Source organism: Vulpes vulpes, chromosome 10 (assembly GCF_048418805.1).
Source record: "Vulpes vulpes isolate BD-2025 chromosome 10, VulVul3, whole genome shotgun sequence".
Taxonomy (NCBI): Eukaryota; Metazoa; Chordata; class Mammalia; order Carnivora; family Canidae; genus Vulpes; species Vulpes vulpes.
Window position 1 is genome coordinate 45555520 of NC_132789.1, and position 17253 is coordinate 45572772.

The window sequence follows — 17253 nt, forward strand, 5'->3', positions numbered from 1 at the left end:
CTCTTACTCTCTCCTGCCTCCGAAAAGCCTGAGATCAAGAGAAAGTAGTAAGGTACGGTCCAGCCTGGGGTTCATACCTGGAGATACAATGTGAGAAAGCCCCTCAGGAAAGAAAAGTGCTCCTGAATTTGTCAGAATCCTAGGGGACTAATGTTTCTTAGAGTCCATGGAGAGTCTAGATTGTTAGTCAGATAAAAAAATAATAAGATATACTAGAAACAGGGTCCGGCCTTAGGGGCAGGGGCTGAAGAACTTGGGGAGCATCCCAGACTTAGACCATGGATAAAGGAAGGGGGCCTGTGTCTTAAGAGAACTTAGAGGAGAAACTAATTTCCAGGTTCCCAGGAGAGGCCAGTGAGGCCAATGGCCTCATGATGTGAGGGCAGGAGAAAGGCTCTCGTGGGCATGGAGCCACAGCCTGTCCTGGGACATCAGAGATTTCCAGCCCCCAGCCTGTCACTGCTACCAGGATCGGACTCAGCCAGGGTAGGTGGTGAGCCGTCACATAACTAATCAGATCGGCAATAGAGCAACTTAGAACTGATAGTGTCGGTCTATCTTTTCTGTGCATAGCTCATTTTTTTCCCCCCAAGAGTAGGTCCTTACAGTAACCTGTTTAATTTGAACTTGTTGGAGTCTGCTGAAGGATGGCACACGGGTGTCGCTTCCTGGACCACCCTGGTCAGTGATGGCTGGCGGGACCACCATGGGGAGAGCCACTCTGGCTTTGTCCCGGCTCCGGGCAGCTGCAGGGGTACAGGGGAGTTCAGTACATGCGCGGTCCCCACCGAGGCGACTCCTGTCCCCAGATTTGTGTCCTCCACGCATGTGGTCAGGAGGCTCCCAACGCCCTTAGTCAAGTCGCTGGTAAAAGCTGATCGAGATGGATGCGTGAGCAGTGCCAGCTCATGTGGCTTGGAGGCTGGCCCGGAGCTGGGCACCGGCGCACTGTCCCTGCCGGGGTCTACCACAGGCACGCTTACTTCCGGAATGGATTTCCAGGTCACGTTTCCCCATCTCACATGCAAGAGAGGCTTTTCCTGTAAAACAACCGCCTGAGGAGGGTGCTCTGCTCAGTCTGCTCCTAAGATGCATGAACCCGGAGGTTGAGAAATGAGTGGGGAGAGAGCAGCTCTCACAGGAGAGAACAGCTCAGCCCTGGCGGTTATGGCCTTCCCCCCCACCCGGCCCGGGGGCTCATATTTAGACAGCAGCGCCACGAGGGCTCCAGCCCGTGGTCTCCTGTCATGTCCTGGGTCAATGCTGTATGTCGTGCGTGGGGAAATGAGCAGTGAAGATGACACAAAGCGTGACAAAAATACACAGGCACATTCTGTTTCAAGCAGCTCACACTTTTATCATAAAATACAAACTTTCTAAAATTAAGCATCTTACTTCTATTTTACCAACAACAACAGAAACAAAAATCACTCATGTCAGCTAAATACAGGTGCATATGTGGTCAAGCAGGGGGCGGGGGTACGGATGCGAGGGAGGCGTGTGTGTGGGGTGCGGGGTGTGTGACACAGGTGGTCAAGAGATGAGCCCGGTCTTGCCGTTTTCTGTCTGTGACACGGTCGGAACTTTGGTTTTCCAAACCCCCGGCCACGCAATTACAGAACCCGGAGTTCCAGAGCCCTCAGCCCCGATCTGAGGGCTAAGGTAAGAGGAGGGAGGAGAGAAGATCATCTAAAAGTTTATGCCATTCCCACTGGAGGAAAAATAGGGGCTGTTCACCAGGGGCCCGCCAGCCGTCGAGCCGAACCTGGAAGAGAAAGAAGAAGGACCTCATGACGGGACTCCTGGGGTTGGCGGAGATATTGGGAGAAGTGTGTTGTCTTATGGCTGTCGGGGACCGGGAAGGCTGTGACAGGTTTGGAGGCTAAATGCTCAGCATCATTAAAAAAAAGTTTTGGTTCTGGGAAAATAAAATACTGCAAGGATACAACTGGAGGACAATTAAGAGCTTCCAGGGCCACTTCCTTAGATCCGGGAGGGCCTAGCGGGCTGCAGGGACTGCCTCCTTGGGCCCAGCGCTGTCCCCATCTCCAGGACCGCACAACAGGGGGCCTGTCTGCACCTGAGCACCTCGCCGGCCCTTTGACCTGCCCGGGAAGACCCGTGTGTCCCCCAGGGGGTCCGCAGCATCACGGGACTCAGGGTCGGGTCCCAGGGTGAGCCCCAGAGTCTGCACGGTCCCGGGGCTGCCTGTCCCCTTATGGGTGCCAAGCTGAACCCGGTTCCCTATTTTAGCACCTGAGCCCAAGCACCCTGACCCCTGCCAGGCCCTCCAGGGAACGTATTTGAGCGGCGCACCTTCCCGCGGGGAAAGATGACACCCGCCCACCCCCACTCTGCCTGGGTTCCAGGGCTGCTCACGCCTCAGGGGGGCCCCAACGGCGGCTCCCCCATGACCCGGCCTGACCTTGCCCCATGGGACCAGCTACTCGCACGGCCCTACAGGGATATCGTCCTGTCCCGTCCGCAGGGGAGCCAGGCTCTATACACACCGCAGCAGGGCACCCGGCCACACGGAGTCTGACCCCGGGGTTCTCGGGCCTTCCTGCGGCTGGTGCGCAAAGCAGGAGACAGTCTAAATTAATGAAAGAAAAAAGAAAAAAAGGGGGGGGGGAGAGGGCGGGGGAGGGAAGAAGCGATGGGAACAAACCGGCGCCCTGAGGGGCTGGGCAAGCTGGGCTTCGGGTTAGTTTGATTCGCTTTTCATTAAGTAAATCCCAAGAGAGCGGAGACGATATCCGCCCAGTTTGCAGCCCGGGACCTGGCACGAGGAGGGGCCTCTGCTGGCGCCCCCCTCCTCGCCCCCACCCCTTCCTCCCTCTGCCCCAAGCTCACACTCAAAGGAACTGATGGAGACTCAGGTCGGGCCAGGACGCCCCGGATTCTGTGCTGGTTTATGAAACAAAAACTGGAACCCGCAGCTCAGCCTAATAACCATCGGTAATGAATCACTGGGGACACGCCCGACCGCTGATGCCACGTCCCCACGCAGCCAGGCCACCCGGCAGGGGGGTGGGGGAGATGCTCTGGGGGGCTCACCTGCCCGGGGCCTGGTCTGCACATGACACTCGCCAGAGTGTCGGAGGGAGCCGGGGGTCCTGGGGGCGAGGGGCATCAGGGAGGGCTTCCTGGAGGAAGAGCACCAGCGCCCTGGCCTGGGGCATGGTCGCTGGCAGCAGCCTCCCCACTGGCGCTGCCTGTGCCACTAGGACCTGTGCTCCTTTCACCCTCGAGCTTGTTATGTGTGGGAGGTAACTGCGTGGTAATGGATGGGGCAGGGAGGGGGGAAGGTGAGTGGGAAGGGAGGGGGTACGGAGGGGCGGGGGAGAGGCGAGGGAGGGAAGGGGACAGGAGGAGCGAGGGGGGAAGGAGGGGAGAGGAGGGATGGGAGAGGAGAAGGGGGAGGGAGGGGAGAGGAGGAGGGGGAGGGAGGGGAGAGGAGGAACTAGAGGGAGTGGGGGAGGAGGGAATAGGGGGGGCAAGGTGGGTATGGGAGCCGGGGTAGGGGGTAAGGAGGGGTAGAGGGTAAGGAGGGGTAGGGGGGCCGCCTCATCCCCGGAGCCCTGCTCCTCCCGCCAGCCTCTCCCCTGCCCCTGCCCGTCGCCCCACCACGCCATCCCTGATGCCCTCGTCCCCCCAATGGCCTTGCGTGCTTCCCCCAGCCCTGCTCCCCCCACATCCTCCAGGAAATGCCTCCTCCTCTGCCCCCCGCCCCCGTGCCCTACCCCCCTACAGCAGCCGGTCCGGCCTGCGCCCCTGCCTGAGCCCCGCTCCTGGTGCAGACTCCGTGCAGGCCACCTCACCTCCACCTGGGGAAGTTTCACCAGTTCCCCAGGGCCTGGCCCCCAGGCCCTGCTGCCCCGCAGCCACTCCCCCCCCTCCAGCTCCCACCTCGGGGCCACTGCCCTGATGCACAGCGCCCCTATGTATGCTGTCGCTTCATTCAGACCCGGCTCCGGAGGTGGCCCTCCCTCATTCTCTGTCCTCCCCTCCCCCGGCCCCTGCCTGCCTTTCCTGCTGCCTTATTGCTCCCCGTGAAGGAGACAAGGAAGGCCTTTTGCCTCGCTCCTCCTTCCTTCCCTCCAGGAAGCGCTGCCCACGACCAGTCATGCTTTTGGGGGACTCGGGCCTGCGCTGAGCCCCTTCCCTGGCGTCCCCAGCCCCTTCGGCCACTGCCCACCCTGCCAACTACGCCCCCCCCATGGCACCATCCTCCAGCGCCCAGCGCCTCCGCCCGCAGCCAGGGCCCAGGTGGGGACCCTCCTCCCCTCCTTCCCCACGGTGGTGCTCGTCCTGCACCAGGCTGCAGGCCCCGGGCCTCCCAGTCAGAGCCTTTAACACCCAAACCCAACCTCCCTTTCTAATCCTATTTTCCACCTTTTTTACGGGTAAATCAAATACTTCAAGCACGCACCTCTGCTGCCCCGGCCTCATGTGTCCGTCCGTGTGAGGGCTGCACCCCCCTCCCCTCCTCCCACGGCTGCTCCCTGGGGCCTTGCGGGCCCACACACACACCCCCCACAGCAGGTCGTGCCACCGCCCTGGGCCCCAGGATGCTCCCCACATCTCAGCCACTCAGACTCCGAAGGGAGGAACCTCGTCCTCGACCGCTGTGGGTCCCCTGCAGGCTACATTCCCATCAACCACAGGACCCGACACAGAGCTTGGGGGGCGGGGGGTGCAGATGACATGCACCCTCGTCTGTGGTAGGAGAAGCAGAAAAGATGGGGAGGGAGGAAGGAGGGAGGAAAAAGAGAAAAGGAGAAAGAAAATGGGCTGTGGATTTGGGGCTCAGGTGAGGCCACCGACCCCACCCCAGGAACATTTCCCAGGCACTTTGGCAATGAAGCCATCTGAGGGCCCCGATGGGTAAGAAACCCGTTCACCTGTGTCTCCCTCAGCTCTTCCCAAGCATCCTGACCACAGAAACCTCTCGCTAACGTGTCATCCTTCTATAAGACGCAGGACTGAGAGGGTGAGGGTCTGGAGGCGCCCAGGGGGCACCACAGCAGGGGTCTGTGCAGGGACGTGGAAGGCTGGGGACCGACGTCCCTAATCCCGGCAGTGGAGTTTCCCAAGCTCAGACGCGCCTCCCCAGGGTGTGTGGGGACTGGGGTCCCCAGGGGGACCTCAGGCCCCACCCTCCTCCCAGCCTCAAATATGAGCTGAAGGTTTGCAGATGCAAGTGGGCGACCGCCAGTCCTTTCATTTAGGACAACAGCCGTCGTGGAAAGTGTGTGTCGAGGTTTGCATCACCTGCGAAGCCCTGCCCCTGCCGCCGGGCCTGCTACACCCTCCGCAGGACGTGGGGGCAACTGGCCTGTGAGGGAGCTCAGGGTCCCCCGCGCCGCGGGGAGCCCAGCAAACGGGCCTCGGCAGATGGGTCCTGCTCCACTGCCGGCCCCGCTGCAGGCCGAGTGCCCACGTCCACGGCCGCGTGGCTAGGATCCCGTGGGCCCGCGGCCCTGAGCAGCCTGGCCTGCGCACCAGCTCCCTCCGGCGCCCACAGGGCCGGGGACAGGCCAGGGCCCCTCCCTCCCCAGGACCCTGCAACTCCCCTCCCGGCTCTGCAGCTTCCCGCGAACGAGGTGCGCCCAAGGAGGGGGCTGAGGACTCACCCGTATGCCTGGGGGACCACGTACTGTGGCCCGTCTCCCGCCATCGGGGAAGGGTCGCGGGGATGGCTGCACAGCTTTGGAGGTGTCCTCTGAGGGTGCGGGTAGCCGGGCTGGATGAAGGGGATGTAGCTCAGCAGGGGGGCGTAGGGAGAGCGGAACACCTGCTGTCCCACCTGCTGTGGGCTGTACGGCGTCACCTGCAGGTCACAGACAAGAGGGGCCGCGTCCACCAAAGCCCGCTGCTTCCGAACCTCCAGGGCCTCGCTCGGACCCCAGCCTTAACCCCGGCACGGCGGGTGTGCGGGAGGCCCCACGAGGACTGTGGCGAAGCCCAAGCCTCCCCCCTGCGCCTGGCTGCCAAGGTGCCCAGGTCACCCAGGCCTCAGTTTCCCCGTTGGCAGGAGGGCGAACACTCCCTCCACGGCACGGACACCGAGTCGGCCGACAGCAGCCTGATGAACAGCAAATGGACTTTATTTCCATTCTCTGCGCTGCCCTCCCCTCCCCACCCCATCCCCTGCCAATAGCTGCCCCTGAGAGCCCTCGTTCATTTTTACCTAAAAAAAAAAAAAAAAAAAAAAAGGCCTGTTGATATTTCTACGGCCCTGGCTTCGACCTCGGGGCGTCCGGGACAGGGTGGCTCCGCGGGGATGTTGGCACCCAGCCCCCCCGTACGTGGGCCACCACCCGCCCGCGGCGACTTGCGGCCACTTGAGCTGCGCCTGCCGCGAAGGGCGAGGAGCTGAAGGTGCACGCTCACTGTAACTGGTGTGGGTTGAGGTGGCCGCCCGGGGCCGGCGGCAGCGTCGTACAGCGGGATCCAGGCTCCGTAGAGCTCAGCACCCCCCCACCCGCCCCCCGGATCCGACCTCCACCAAGAGCCGGGGCCCCAGCGGTCTCATCGAGCGTTGTCTTCTCGGCCCTGGGATGGGGCCTGGCCCACAGCAGCTGCTCCATAAACATGCGTTAAATGAAGGAGCGCAAGACAAAAAAGAGGGGAGAGGGCAAAGAAGAGGCCACTCGGGGTCCGCTCGAATCCCTGCAATGATGGGGAGCTCGTTACGTTGCAGGCACTGTATTCTACGGACGTCAGAAGACCCTCTCCTGTACGGGGTGACGTCCGTCCTCCCGCACGCTGAAGGGAGCTGCAGTCAAAGCGAGGGAAACTTCTGGACGTCGTCTTTAAAAGCAAGAGTCCAGCATCCAAGCTGCCCGGGGACCCAGCACAGCAACAGCCCTCTCTCACCCTGCGGATCCTTCTCTAATTTAAAAAAAAAAAAAAAAAAAGGATCACAAAGGCTGGGGCTTCCAGAGGGCTCAGGCCGTGCCAGGCCCGTGCGGCTTCTCTCCTTCCAGTCCCAGAGCTTGGGCGGCAGGAGCACGAGCCAGAGACGGAGGAGGCGGCTCAGGAGCTCGGACCTTGCAGGTAAGCACTCCACGGGCTCCACGGGCGTGACTCGCAGTCGGACCCCTAAGGCCCACGCGGACCCGGGGCCTGTGTGCTTGCTCCCGCTGAGCCCCCTCCTACACCAGGCTGCAGGTAGGACTCGCGGATGCTGGACGTGGGCCCCCAAACGCCCAAGATGACACGCGGACCGTGACAAAGAGCCAAGAACTCACAGAGAGAGGCCAGGATGCCCTCCCCCCCGGGGACAGGTGCCTTGGCGGACGTGCAGGGAGGCCCCCCACCGGGTCTCCTGGGAGTGGGACGGTCCAAGGCCTGCACAGGGGGATGCCTGGGGGCTCCCGCGGGCCTCCTGGGGGACATGTCCCCAACCGCACACGGCGGGTGAACCCCGTGACACAGCGCGCACAGCTCTGGAATCATCTCCAGGATGCGCTTCGCCGGCAACGGCAGTGACAGAGCCGCGTGCCCGGAAAGCCACATTCATGTAAAGTGTGTGTAGATAGATTCGGCCGGAAGGACCCTGCGGGAACCGGCGACGGGACCACCTCTCCGGGGTGGTTTGTCTCTGTTTGGAACCAAGGGCCTCCAGCGCTTTCTCAGACAGACGCGGGCACCTGCGTGGGGCTGTCGGCCCCCCCCCTTCCCCGAGCCGGGGTCACTCTCTGTGGGCCAGGTAGGGGTGCCCGCTGAGGCTCCCCGGGCCAGGCTGGGCCTCAGCTCTGCGCTCCCCGAGGACGCAGAGCCCCCACTGTGACACGAGCAGCCCCGGGCCTCCGGGCTCTTCTCTGCTTTCTGGAACATTCCAACACAGCTCAGGTCAGAGGTGCGGTTTGCTCCCTGCCGGGCAGGAAGAGGCCCCCAGACAGTGAGTCTGAGTGTGGGGGTCTGTCCACCCGCGGTGGAGCCACGCTGGCTGGGGTCCCACAGCCGGACCCGAGGCCGCCCCCCATCCTGCAGTTTCCGAGCTGGAGTCCACTGCTGGACGTGGGGGGGGGGGCACTCGGCCGAGCAGCCCACAGACAAGACGCGCGTGCGATCAAGTCTCAGTTGCAGATGAACCAGCCAGTAATTTGATTTTTATTGCGCTTCCGGCCCGGGCGCTACTTGGGGCCCACATGCACCGGGACTGCCTCTGCGGCCTGCCTGTGACTTCGGTGTGACCAGACGGCTTGTATTTGAATGACACGCTGACGGGAAAGGGGGTGACTCTGCAGCCGGCCGCAGCTGGGCCACACCGTGCGGCTTTCCTGGGCCACGGAAGGTAGGTGCCAGTTGCCAGGCGCTAGCCCCAAGCCCAGGCCCCAGCAGCAGGCGCTCTGCTCCCCCCCCCCCCACACACACACACTCCTGTCTACATGGCAGGAGCAACAGCTGCCGTGGGTCCAGCAAGCTCCCCGAGGGGGGGACACATGACACAGCCTCGAACCCAATACCAGCCCAGCACAACCAGCCCAGGGAGCTGTGGCTGAAAACCTCTCATTTATTATTGGAAGTCCCTGAAATGCCGAGGCCGCCGGTGGCCACCGCACAAGCTGGTTCCTACGGTGACTCGGTGACCCTGACAAGGCCTCCGTCTCCCTAGGCCCCGTGCCGTGAGCGCCAAGCCGCCCCCTGGGGGGCTGGGACGTTCGCGTGGGTGGAGCCCCGACACAGGTGGGCACGGGGGCGGGGGGGCTCCAAGGGGCAGCCGCGAGCCCCAGGGACGCCATCGATGGGGGGCCCAGGGCAGGCGGCGAGCACGGAGAGTGGCCCGCGGGCCCGTCGCAGGACACAGTGCCCTCTGGGCGCAAGGTCATGTGGAGCCGGGCAGGGCTGGGGACGCGGCCTACTCACCTGCCTGGAGGAGCAGCCCAGCGGGGGCTGCGGGGGCTGCTGACAGGGCATCCTGGCTGCGCGCGGTGGGTACAGGCCCTGCGGAGAGAGGCGCGCTCAGCACGGCCGGCCCCACGCCGCTCCAGGGCCCGCGGCCGGGGCAGGGGGACAGCTGCACGCTGGGCAAGCACGGCTCGGGCCCGAGGCCTGCGGAGCAGCTCCCATAGCCGCCGGGCGGAGCCTTCTCTGTGGCCCCCCCCCCACCTCGAGAGTCCCAGCTCTGCCCTCTGGGAGGCCCGTCACCTCAGGAAGGCCCCTCGCATCTCTGCGCCTCTCTCCCCACGGCTACAGATTTACCTGCGTCCCCACCGTGAGGCCCGCGAAGGGGCGAGTTCTGTAGACCTAAGGGCCTTGCCCCAAACTCCATCCTGCCCCATGACGTGGTCGTCAATGCACATCTGTGTGTGTGTGTGTGCACGGGAGTGTGGGTCGCCATCCACGTGCTTGTAAGCACGTCGGCACGGGCGCTCCCAGGTGTCCACAGCTCCATGTCCAGGCGTGCACACCCACCCTGGGCTGTACCTCCTGACGAGCCCAGGCAGGAAGGTAGAGGAGTCTGCGTGTCCCCAGGGCCCCAAGCAGCGCCCGGCGTGGAGTCAGGATCTTGCTAATGATCCCACTGCTCCCCCACTCTAGGCGCCGGCCGCCGCGGAGCCAGATGGGAAGTTGTGCTTCTGGTCAGCGCTCCATGCAGGGTGGCCGCGGGCCCCTGTGTGCACACACACCCGCTCTGGGGGCTGGGGACAGATCACACCCCTGCCGGCCGGGGCGGCCTCCAACTGCCAACCCACAGTTTCCCCCGAGGATGCAGCCCAAAGTGCCCCTCGGGCCTGTGTGTGTTTCTGGAAGATTCTGAATCCAGAGACGCTGCCCCCAAGATGCTGGGCTCAGCTTGTGCCACTCACCAAAGTGCTGACGGCGGACACTGTGCCCCTGGGGCTTCCTCAGGGCCCTCGGGCTCCTTGGAGAAGCCACAGCATCCCTGCAGGGTACCCCCCCTTCCCCCTCCATCCCAGAACCTCCCCTTGCTCGCTGCACCCAGGCCGCTCACACGGCCCTCGGTCGGGCGGCTCCTACTTCCAGCAGCCAGAACACCTGCGGCCAGGACACCCCCCACAACACCCGCAGCCTGGCCCCTGCATGCCCCTCCTCATGCCTCAGCCGGAGCCTGGACATCGAAGTGGGACACAGGGCTCGGTCCTGGCTGGCCCGGCACACGACCTGCTCCCACGTGGGGTCCGCGTACCCGTCTCCCGGCCCATCAGCTGGGGCTGCGCTGCGAGGCCAGCTCCCCAGGCCCCCGGCCTCCGTGGGACACAAACAGCCGCCACCCCTGCTCCCTCCGGGCCGACTATCACACGCGCAGCACATTCTGGCGCTCAGGACATTGCCGGTTGCTCAAGTTGCAATTCTGTGATTCTGTAAAATCATAGGCACGGGCAGGTAAACATTCATTCTTCTTTTTTTTTTTTTTTTTGCCTGAGGTCAGCGCCTCTTTCCAGCTTCCCTCCTTGGCCGGGCGCCACGCTCCTCCAGGCCCAGCGGCCCTGCCACCTCGGGGGCTACTTGGCGCTGCAGACTTAGTCTTCCGTGGCTCCACGTCACTCCACAGGGGAGCTCTGAGTAAATTGGATTTGGGCCCTCATCTTTATTCCTGACGCCACACATGAAAAGGGGCGAGGAGCGACTGCTCCCTGTTTCTCCTCTCTGTCTGCTCAAGGTCTGCAGAGCTCCCTGACCCCGTTTCCTAGGAAGATCAGGGTTGAATGATAATAAAAACCAATGTCTGCATCCTACTTTAGGTTTCTCAAAGGCCTTTCTCACCCACGGACTCCATTAGCCTTACAGCCGAGTCAGGTAGAGGCTGCTGCTGATTGTTATGAGCCCATTTCACAGGTGAGGAAACCAGGGCTCGGGGCATTTAGCGGACTTCGGCTTGCCCACGGCCACACAGCTTGAAAGCAGTGGATTTCTGTAAGGCCAGGTCTGCCAATTCCAAAACCTGCCTTCTTCTTATTGTGTCAGGCCTCCCGATGAGCCATCCCGAAGCTGGATGATGAAATCACTAGACGCTGGGAGGAGGTAAACTGCCCTGGTCTCCATCACAGCCTGGGAGGTGTCAGGGGGCAGCCTTTGTGCCCAGATACGTTGAAGCCTCACTCCCTCTGCAAAGCCAAGTCACAAGCAGTGGACGGAGCCATCGTGAACGGCTTCACACGCTGAGCCCCGAGCACACCGAGAGTGGATCGGTTCACACTGCACAAAATCCTACACTCGCTTCTCTTCCAGAGGTGGGGTGCACGCAGCGCCCGGCTCTGATCTGCACCCAACGTGCGCCGGGCGCTGAGCGTCCTCTCCGAACGCCCTCACCTCGCCAGTGCCCGGCCTGTGGCCAGGGCGGAGCCAAGGTTCTTAAAATTGCTTAAGCGAATGAGTCAACAGGTGCATAAGAAGAAGGGACGTGTCGGCGGCTAGGAGGTGAATAAAGGACCGAAGAGCAAAGGGGCAGACGCAGAAACACAGGAGCAAGGAGTGTGAGAGGAGAGGGTGGCAGATGGACGAGGGCACTTCTCTGAGGACCCGGGTAAGGGCGGGACAGATTCGGGACGGACGCACTCCGGCCTCCCCGTCTGTCCGTCAGGCTTCCTTACAGCCCCACGGGGAGGCTTTCTGTCCTGCAGAAGGTGAGGGAGGGCGCTCATCCTTTTTAGCAAACAAACTAACAAAAAGGCTTGGAACAAAACATGAGAGGGAGAGAGAGGGAGGCTCTGCTCAACTCCCTTAGCTTCTGTTTACGCTCCCGGATGGCTAAGTCTGGTGGATCAGCTCAGAGAGGCTCTGTATGGGGTCGAGAAGATCCACCCTCTGCGCACGGGGCTTCTGGGCTGCAGGCTTTGCCGCCCGGTTGTAGAAGAGGAGGTGACCCAGGGCCCCCAGAACAGCGGCAGGGGCAGGAACACAGAGGAGCGACTGTGGATTGCAGGTGTATTGTCTTCTCCAGGCCTTGCCGGGCCAGCAGGGCAGCAGGCTCCCGAGGACCCGGCTGTACAGGTTGGGGTGTCCGGCCCGCACACCTGTGTGCCATTCTGGAGAGGAGCCGGGGCAGAGGCCAGGGGACCCCAGATGCTGAGCCCCCCTCTCCTGGAGAAACAGAACACCACCCGAAGGGCCTGCTGAAGCCATTGAGTTGGACTAAGGCTTAAACCAGAGTGGACGTTGATTTGATTTTTTCCCCTCCTTCCGCCCAGCAGGAGGCAGCTCGTAAGGGAGACCGACTTTAAATAGACAAACTATAGAAACTCGGTTTTCCTGCATAAGGAAGCTCCGTGAGTAGAATTTCCAGCCCTGCTACTCGTGTTTCACCATCCCTTTGTGTCTGGTCACGGATGCCCCCGGAGTGTAGAGCCCAAGGCTGAGAATGTGCACTGAGACCAGCTAAGGCTCCTCAGATGCTATTACATCTGAAATAAGGTGGCCACGTAGTTTGGCATCTGCACCAGGACGCCGGACGGTGAAAGGGGGGGTGCTTTTGATAATTATGCTGGGATAAAAACTAAACTGGGACTGTCCTGACTGCTCTAGGACACACATCATCCAACTCTAAAGGAAGTCCTAGCAGGTGGATCAGAAATGAGGACAAGGCCATCAGCCTACGCTGGGAGCCCAAGGACCAGCTGTCACCCTGCGCCGGGAGTCCAAGGAACAGACACCACCCTGTGCTGGGAGCCCAGGGAGCCCAAGGGCCAGCCATCACCCTGTGCTGGGGGCCCAAGACCAGCCATTGCCCTGTACCAGGAGCCCAAACAAGCCATCACCCTGTGCCAGGAGCCCAGGGAGCCTAAGGGTCAGCCATCACCCTGTGCCAGGAGCCCAAAGAGCAGCCATCGCCCTGTGCTGGGAGCCCAGGGAGCCCAAAGACCACCATCACCCTGTTCCTGGAGCCTAAGCAGCCCAAGAACCAGCCCTTGCTCTGTTCCTGGAGCCCAAGGACCACCCATCACCCTATGCCGGGAGCCCAAGGAGCAGCCATCACCCTGTGCCAGGAGCCCAAGCAGCCCAAGAACCAGCCCTTGCTCTGTTCCTAGAGCCCAAGGACCACCCATCACCCTATTCCCGGAGCCCAAGGACCACCCATCACCCTATGCCCAGAGCCCAAGGACCAGCCATTGCCCTGTGCCAGGAACCCAAGGAACAGCCATCACCCTATACCGGGAGCCCAAGGAGCAGCCATCACTCTGTGCTAGCAGCCCAGGGAGCCCAAGAACCACCATCACCCTGTTCCTGGAGCCCAAGGACCACCCGTCACCCTATGCCCAGAGCCCAAGGACCAGCATTGCCCTGTGCTGGGACCCCAAGGAGCAGCCATCGCCCTGTGCTGGGAGCCCAGGAGCCCAAGGACCACCTACCACCCTGTTCCCGGAGCCCAAAGACCACCCGTCACCCTATGCCAGGAGCCCAAGGAGCAGCCATCACCCTGTGTCGGGAGCCCAGGGAGCCCAAGAACCACCATCACCCTGTTCCCAGAGCCCAAGGACCACCCATCACCGGGGCCCAAGGACCAGCCATTGCCCTGTGCTGGGAGCCCAAGGAGCAGCCATCACTCTGTGCCAAGAGCCCAGGGAGCCCAAGGACCACCTACCACCCTGTTCCTGGAGCCCAAGGACCACCCATCACCAAAGCCCAAGGACCAGCCATCGCCCTGTGCCAGGAGCAGATCTGGAATACACAGCACAGTTTTGCTGGCTTTCAGACAACGGAAAATTCAAGAGTGCGTGTGTGTGCGTGCCCACGTGCCCGTGTGTAAAGCACGTAGATGATCTGACGTGGCCATGGTGAAGAAAACAGGCAGTCTGAGCCTCTTTGTGATTTCGGCGCCCTGCAGGGCACACTCCTGGGTGGCTGGGAGCTGGGAGCTGGGAGCTGGGATCCAGGCCCGGGACCCACTTGCTCACCTGATACTGTGGGAAGGCAGAGTGATTTGTGAACACAGGCGGAGGCGGGTAGCTCAGGTTGAGCCAGAGCGGCTGGTTCAGGGTGGCCGAGGTCAGGGCCGTGGCAAAGCGTGGGGTGAAAACGTTCCCTGTATACTTGAGGTTGCTCTTGTCGGCCACGGTCCCCGGCGGGTTAACTGTGAGTCACAGGAGGGGTAGAATGTTTCAGGGACTGCGGAAGGGAGAGGCCAGCGCCCCCCGCCCCGCCCCCTGTGCCGTGACTACCCCGGGATTCATGTTCTCAGATGTCAGGTCTTTGAGCTCCAAAAGGGTTCTTCAAAGTTTGGGTGGCTTTCCCACTACGGGAAAACATCGTTAGCACACACCTGGCCAATTGGGAAGAGGTGCGAGTCCCTGCGTGGCCTGGCTGGGAGTGCTTTCTCCATCCCTCACTAGGACAGGAGGCGGCTTAGCAAGGGACAACCATAAACCAGGTGGCCAGGGCCACAGCTGACCTACGTGGAAAACCAGATTCTTCTCTGTGCTTTATGAAAATCCAGTTCTTTAGCAATAACTGCTGTGCCTTTGGGATCCGCTCCTACCAAATTATTAAAGCACCCCCTGCGGACATTTACGCGGCAACACTGAGGCTCTTGCACCGACTAGTGTGTCTATACTGGCTGCATATATATATATATATATTTTTTTTAATCTTAAACATTATATAATTGACATAGCGTGACCCCCACATTAGTCTAAATGAAGGTTTGGCTGAGTTGTCCTGGGAGATGAATCCTAGATGCTCTCCCCGTGTAGTACGCCCCGTGGGCTCACAGAGTCAGAGATGGGACCTCAATTTCCCCTTTTCTTTTGGGTGGTGGGGGAAGGACGTTTGAACGGAACACTCGTAGGGAGAGAAAGCAGGGCCGTTGAATCATATTAGGGTAGAAGTCATGTGAAGCGTGGATTTCCCTGTTGTTCGAGCAATCTGGGGCGCTGCTGTGGACCTGGCTCAGGGCCGTACTCAAGCTGACCGCCAAGGACACCCATGGGGCCCCGAAAGCCACCTGCATCTCTCTAGCACTTGCATTCCTGATACGGGACATGGGATAAAGTCAATTCCCCGATTTCGTGAGTCGGAGGATGTCACCGGGGAAACCCCATGAGCTGCCCGTGGCTGAGGCAGCCATTTGGAGGCAAAGCCATCACGAGCCCGTGAGAGTTTCTGGAATCCCTTCCCCTACAGACTCTCCCCCCGGGCAGGGTCAGCTTACGTTTCAGCTCCAGTCCGTCCACCTCCACTTTGCTGCGAAGCTTTAGTGGCCCGCTTGGGTTCTTGGCGACCCCAAGAAACTCATAGAGCAGGTTCTTCTCGGCAGGCCACATGGACTTCTTGGCCGGCAGGGCCACGGACACGGAGCCCCCGGGGTCATTGTAGCCCTCCTCGCCGCAGGTGTCCTTCCGGGTCTGGGGCCACTGACTGAGAAAGAGGCTCTCTCGACCCTTTGTCGGCTCCTTGGTGCCAGGGTTCCATTCTACATCAGGGGGAAACTGAGTCAACGGCTCTGGGAGGCCACGTGCTAAATGTGGGGAGCACTTTCTTGTAGACAAAGTGATAGGCCCTCCCTGGAACACACCTGGGGCTCCAACCACTCTGGGGTCTCCCTCCCAGTCCAAGCCAGGCCTAGTGTCCTCGCTGAAGCTCTTTGAAGACCACTGCCCATTGCAGTCTTCCCCTCCCACCCACGTGAACCCACTCACCCACCCATCCACCCATCATACCTGGACCCACCACTCATCCATCATACCTGGACCCACCCACCTGTCCATCGTACCTGGACCCACGACCCATCCATCATACCTGGACCCACGACCCATCCATCATACCTGGACCCACCCACCTGTCCATCGTACCTGGACCCATGACCCATCCATCATACCTGCACCCACCCACCTACCCATCCATCCATTGTACCTGGACCCACCCACCCACCCATCCATCCATCCATCCATTGTACCTGGACGGACCCACCCACCCATCGTACCTGGACCCACCCACCTGTCCATCATACCTGGACCCACAACCCGTCCATCATACCTGGACCCACCCATCCATCATACCTGGACACACCATTCATCCATTGTACCTGGACCCACCCACCTGTCCATCATACCTGGACCCACGACCCATCCATCATACCTGGACCCACCCATCCATATCCCCCCATCCATCCATCCATCCTCCCTTCCTTCCATCCAAACTTCTTTCCTCCCAATTACCTTTGTTTTCATCTCTCTTCCTTCCTTCCCTCTTCCTCCTTCCCCTTTGCCCTGCTTTCTTTCCTTGCTACCTTTCCCCCTGTCCATCCACAGGGCCAAGCTTGGGAATGCAGAGCTGCCTCCAGGGCACCCCTCCCCACTCCTCCGTGGGGGGACCTGTGCGCCTATAGAGCACGTGGTCTGAGGTCCGGCCCCGCACCACGGACACGACTCCTGCTTCGTCGCTTACGGGGGATCCAGCCCGGTCGCCAGTGCCAGGCCCTGACCTGAGTCCTGAGGACACTGTGATGAGTCAGAGCCAGACTCAGCCCTGCAGGAGCTCACAACAAGAAGGGAGAGAGAGACAGACCCAGAAATAGCTCCAGGACAAGGCAGATGGGGACCGCGAGGTGACAGAGGGACACAGTGGGAGAAGACGGTGGCTGGGGCGGCTTCTATCTGAGAGGGTCAGAGGGTTTCCAGAAGGAAGTGGGCCTACAGTGAGGCCCTATATCCGGGAGTACGGGGAGATGGCGCGGGGGCGCTGGCGTCGCAGGCACAGCGAGGGCCTGTGCTCACGGTGTGCGTGGTCGGGCCAGGCCCGGGGCTCTCTCCAGACAGATGGAGTGGCCCCGGGTGCGAGGGCACCACCTGGACCCCCCAGAACCCCCCTCAGCCGTGATTTTTTACCTCGATTTCCCTTTGAGCAAAGGGACTCATTCTTCAAACTGAATGAACTATGGGCGGGATCGCGTTCATGTGGGTCTGTTTCGAGGAAGGACCCCTCGCCCCCTCTCAGCCTGGAGGCTTTGCAGGTGTCCCTGGGCCTTGGCTGGGAAGCGCCCTGGGTCACTCCGTGGCGGCTGGACCCTGCTGGGCGTGGGTCTGCTCCCACCCGCTGTTGCCCCAGCGAAGCCCAGGGGTCCCACCGCTGGGTCTGGACGGGACTGGGCCGGGCCTCCATACACCAGCAGCACAGGACCGACTGCGCCAGCCCCCGCCAGTTCAGACGACAACGACATCTTTAGCAAAACATGTCCTGAGAGTCTCTTGCAAGAGCGTCTCTGGTTGCTGAGTTTAGCCCACGGCCGGGGCGCTGGACCGACGGTGGCCGCTAATTATAGCCCTTCCCCCGGGACCCACACAC

General features: G+C 61.6%; 1 protein-coding gene across 1 annotated transcript in view; it reads right to left on the bottom strand.

Moving 5' to 3' along the window:
• Nucleotides 1-1396: 1396 nt before the first annotated feature.
• The window catches only part of C10H1orf94 (chromosome 10 C1orf94 homolog), a 34278-nt gene continuing 18421 nt past the window's right edge, over nt 1397-17253 (bottom strand). Inside the window, exons 3-7 of the mRNA XM_025992296.2 lie at nt 15122-15382; nt 13869-14044; nt 8878-8955; nt 5637-5833; nt 1397-1765 (exon numbers count right to left, since the gene is read on the bottom strand). Of these exons, the coding sequence (XP_025848081.2) occupies nt 1690-1765; nt 5637-5833; nt 8878-8955; nt 13869-14044; nt 15122-15382 (788 nt within the window). The 3' untranslated portion in view covers nt 1397-1689. The remainder of the gene's footprint in view (nt 1766-5636; nt 5834-8877; nt 8956-13868; nt 14045-15121; nt 15383-17253) is intronic.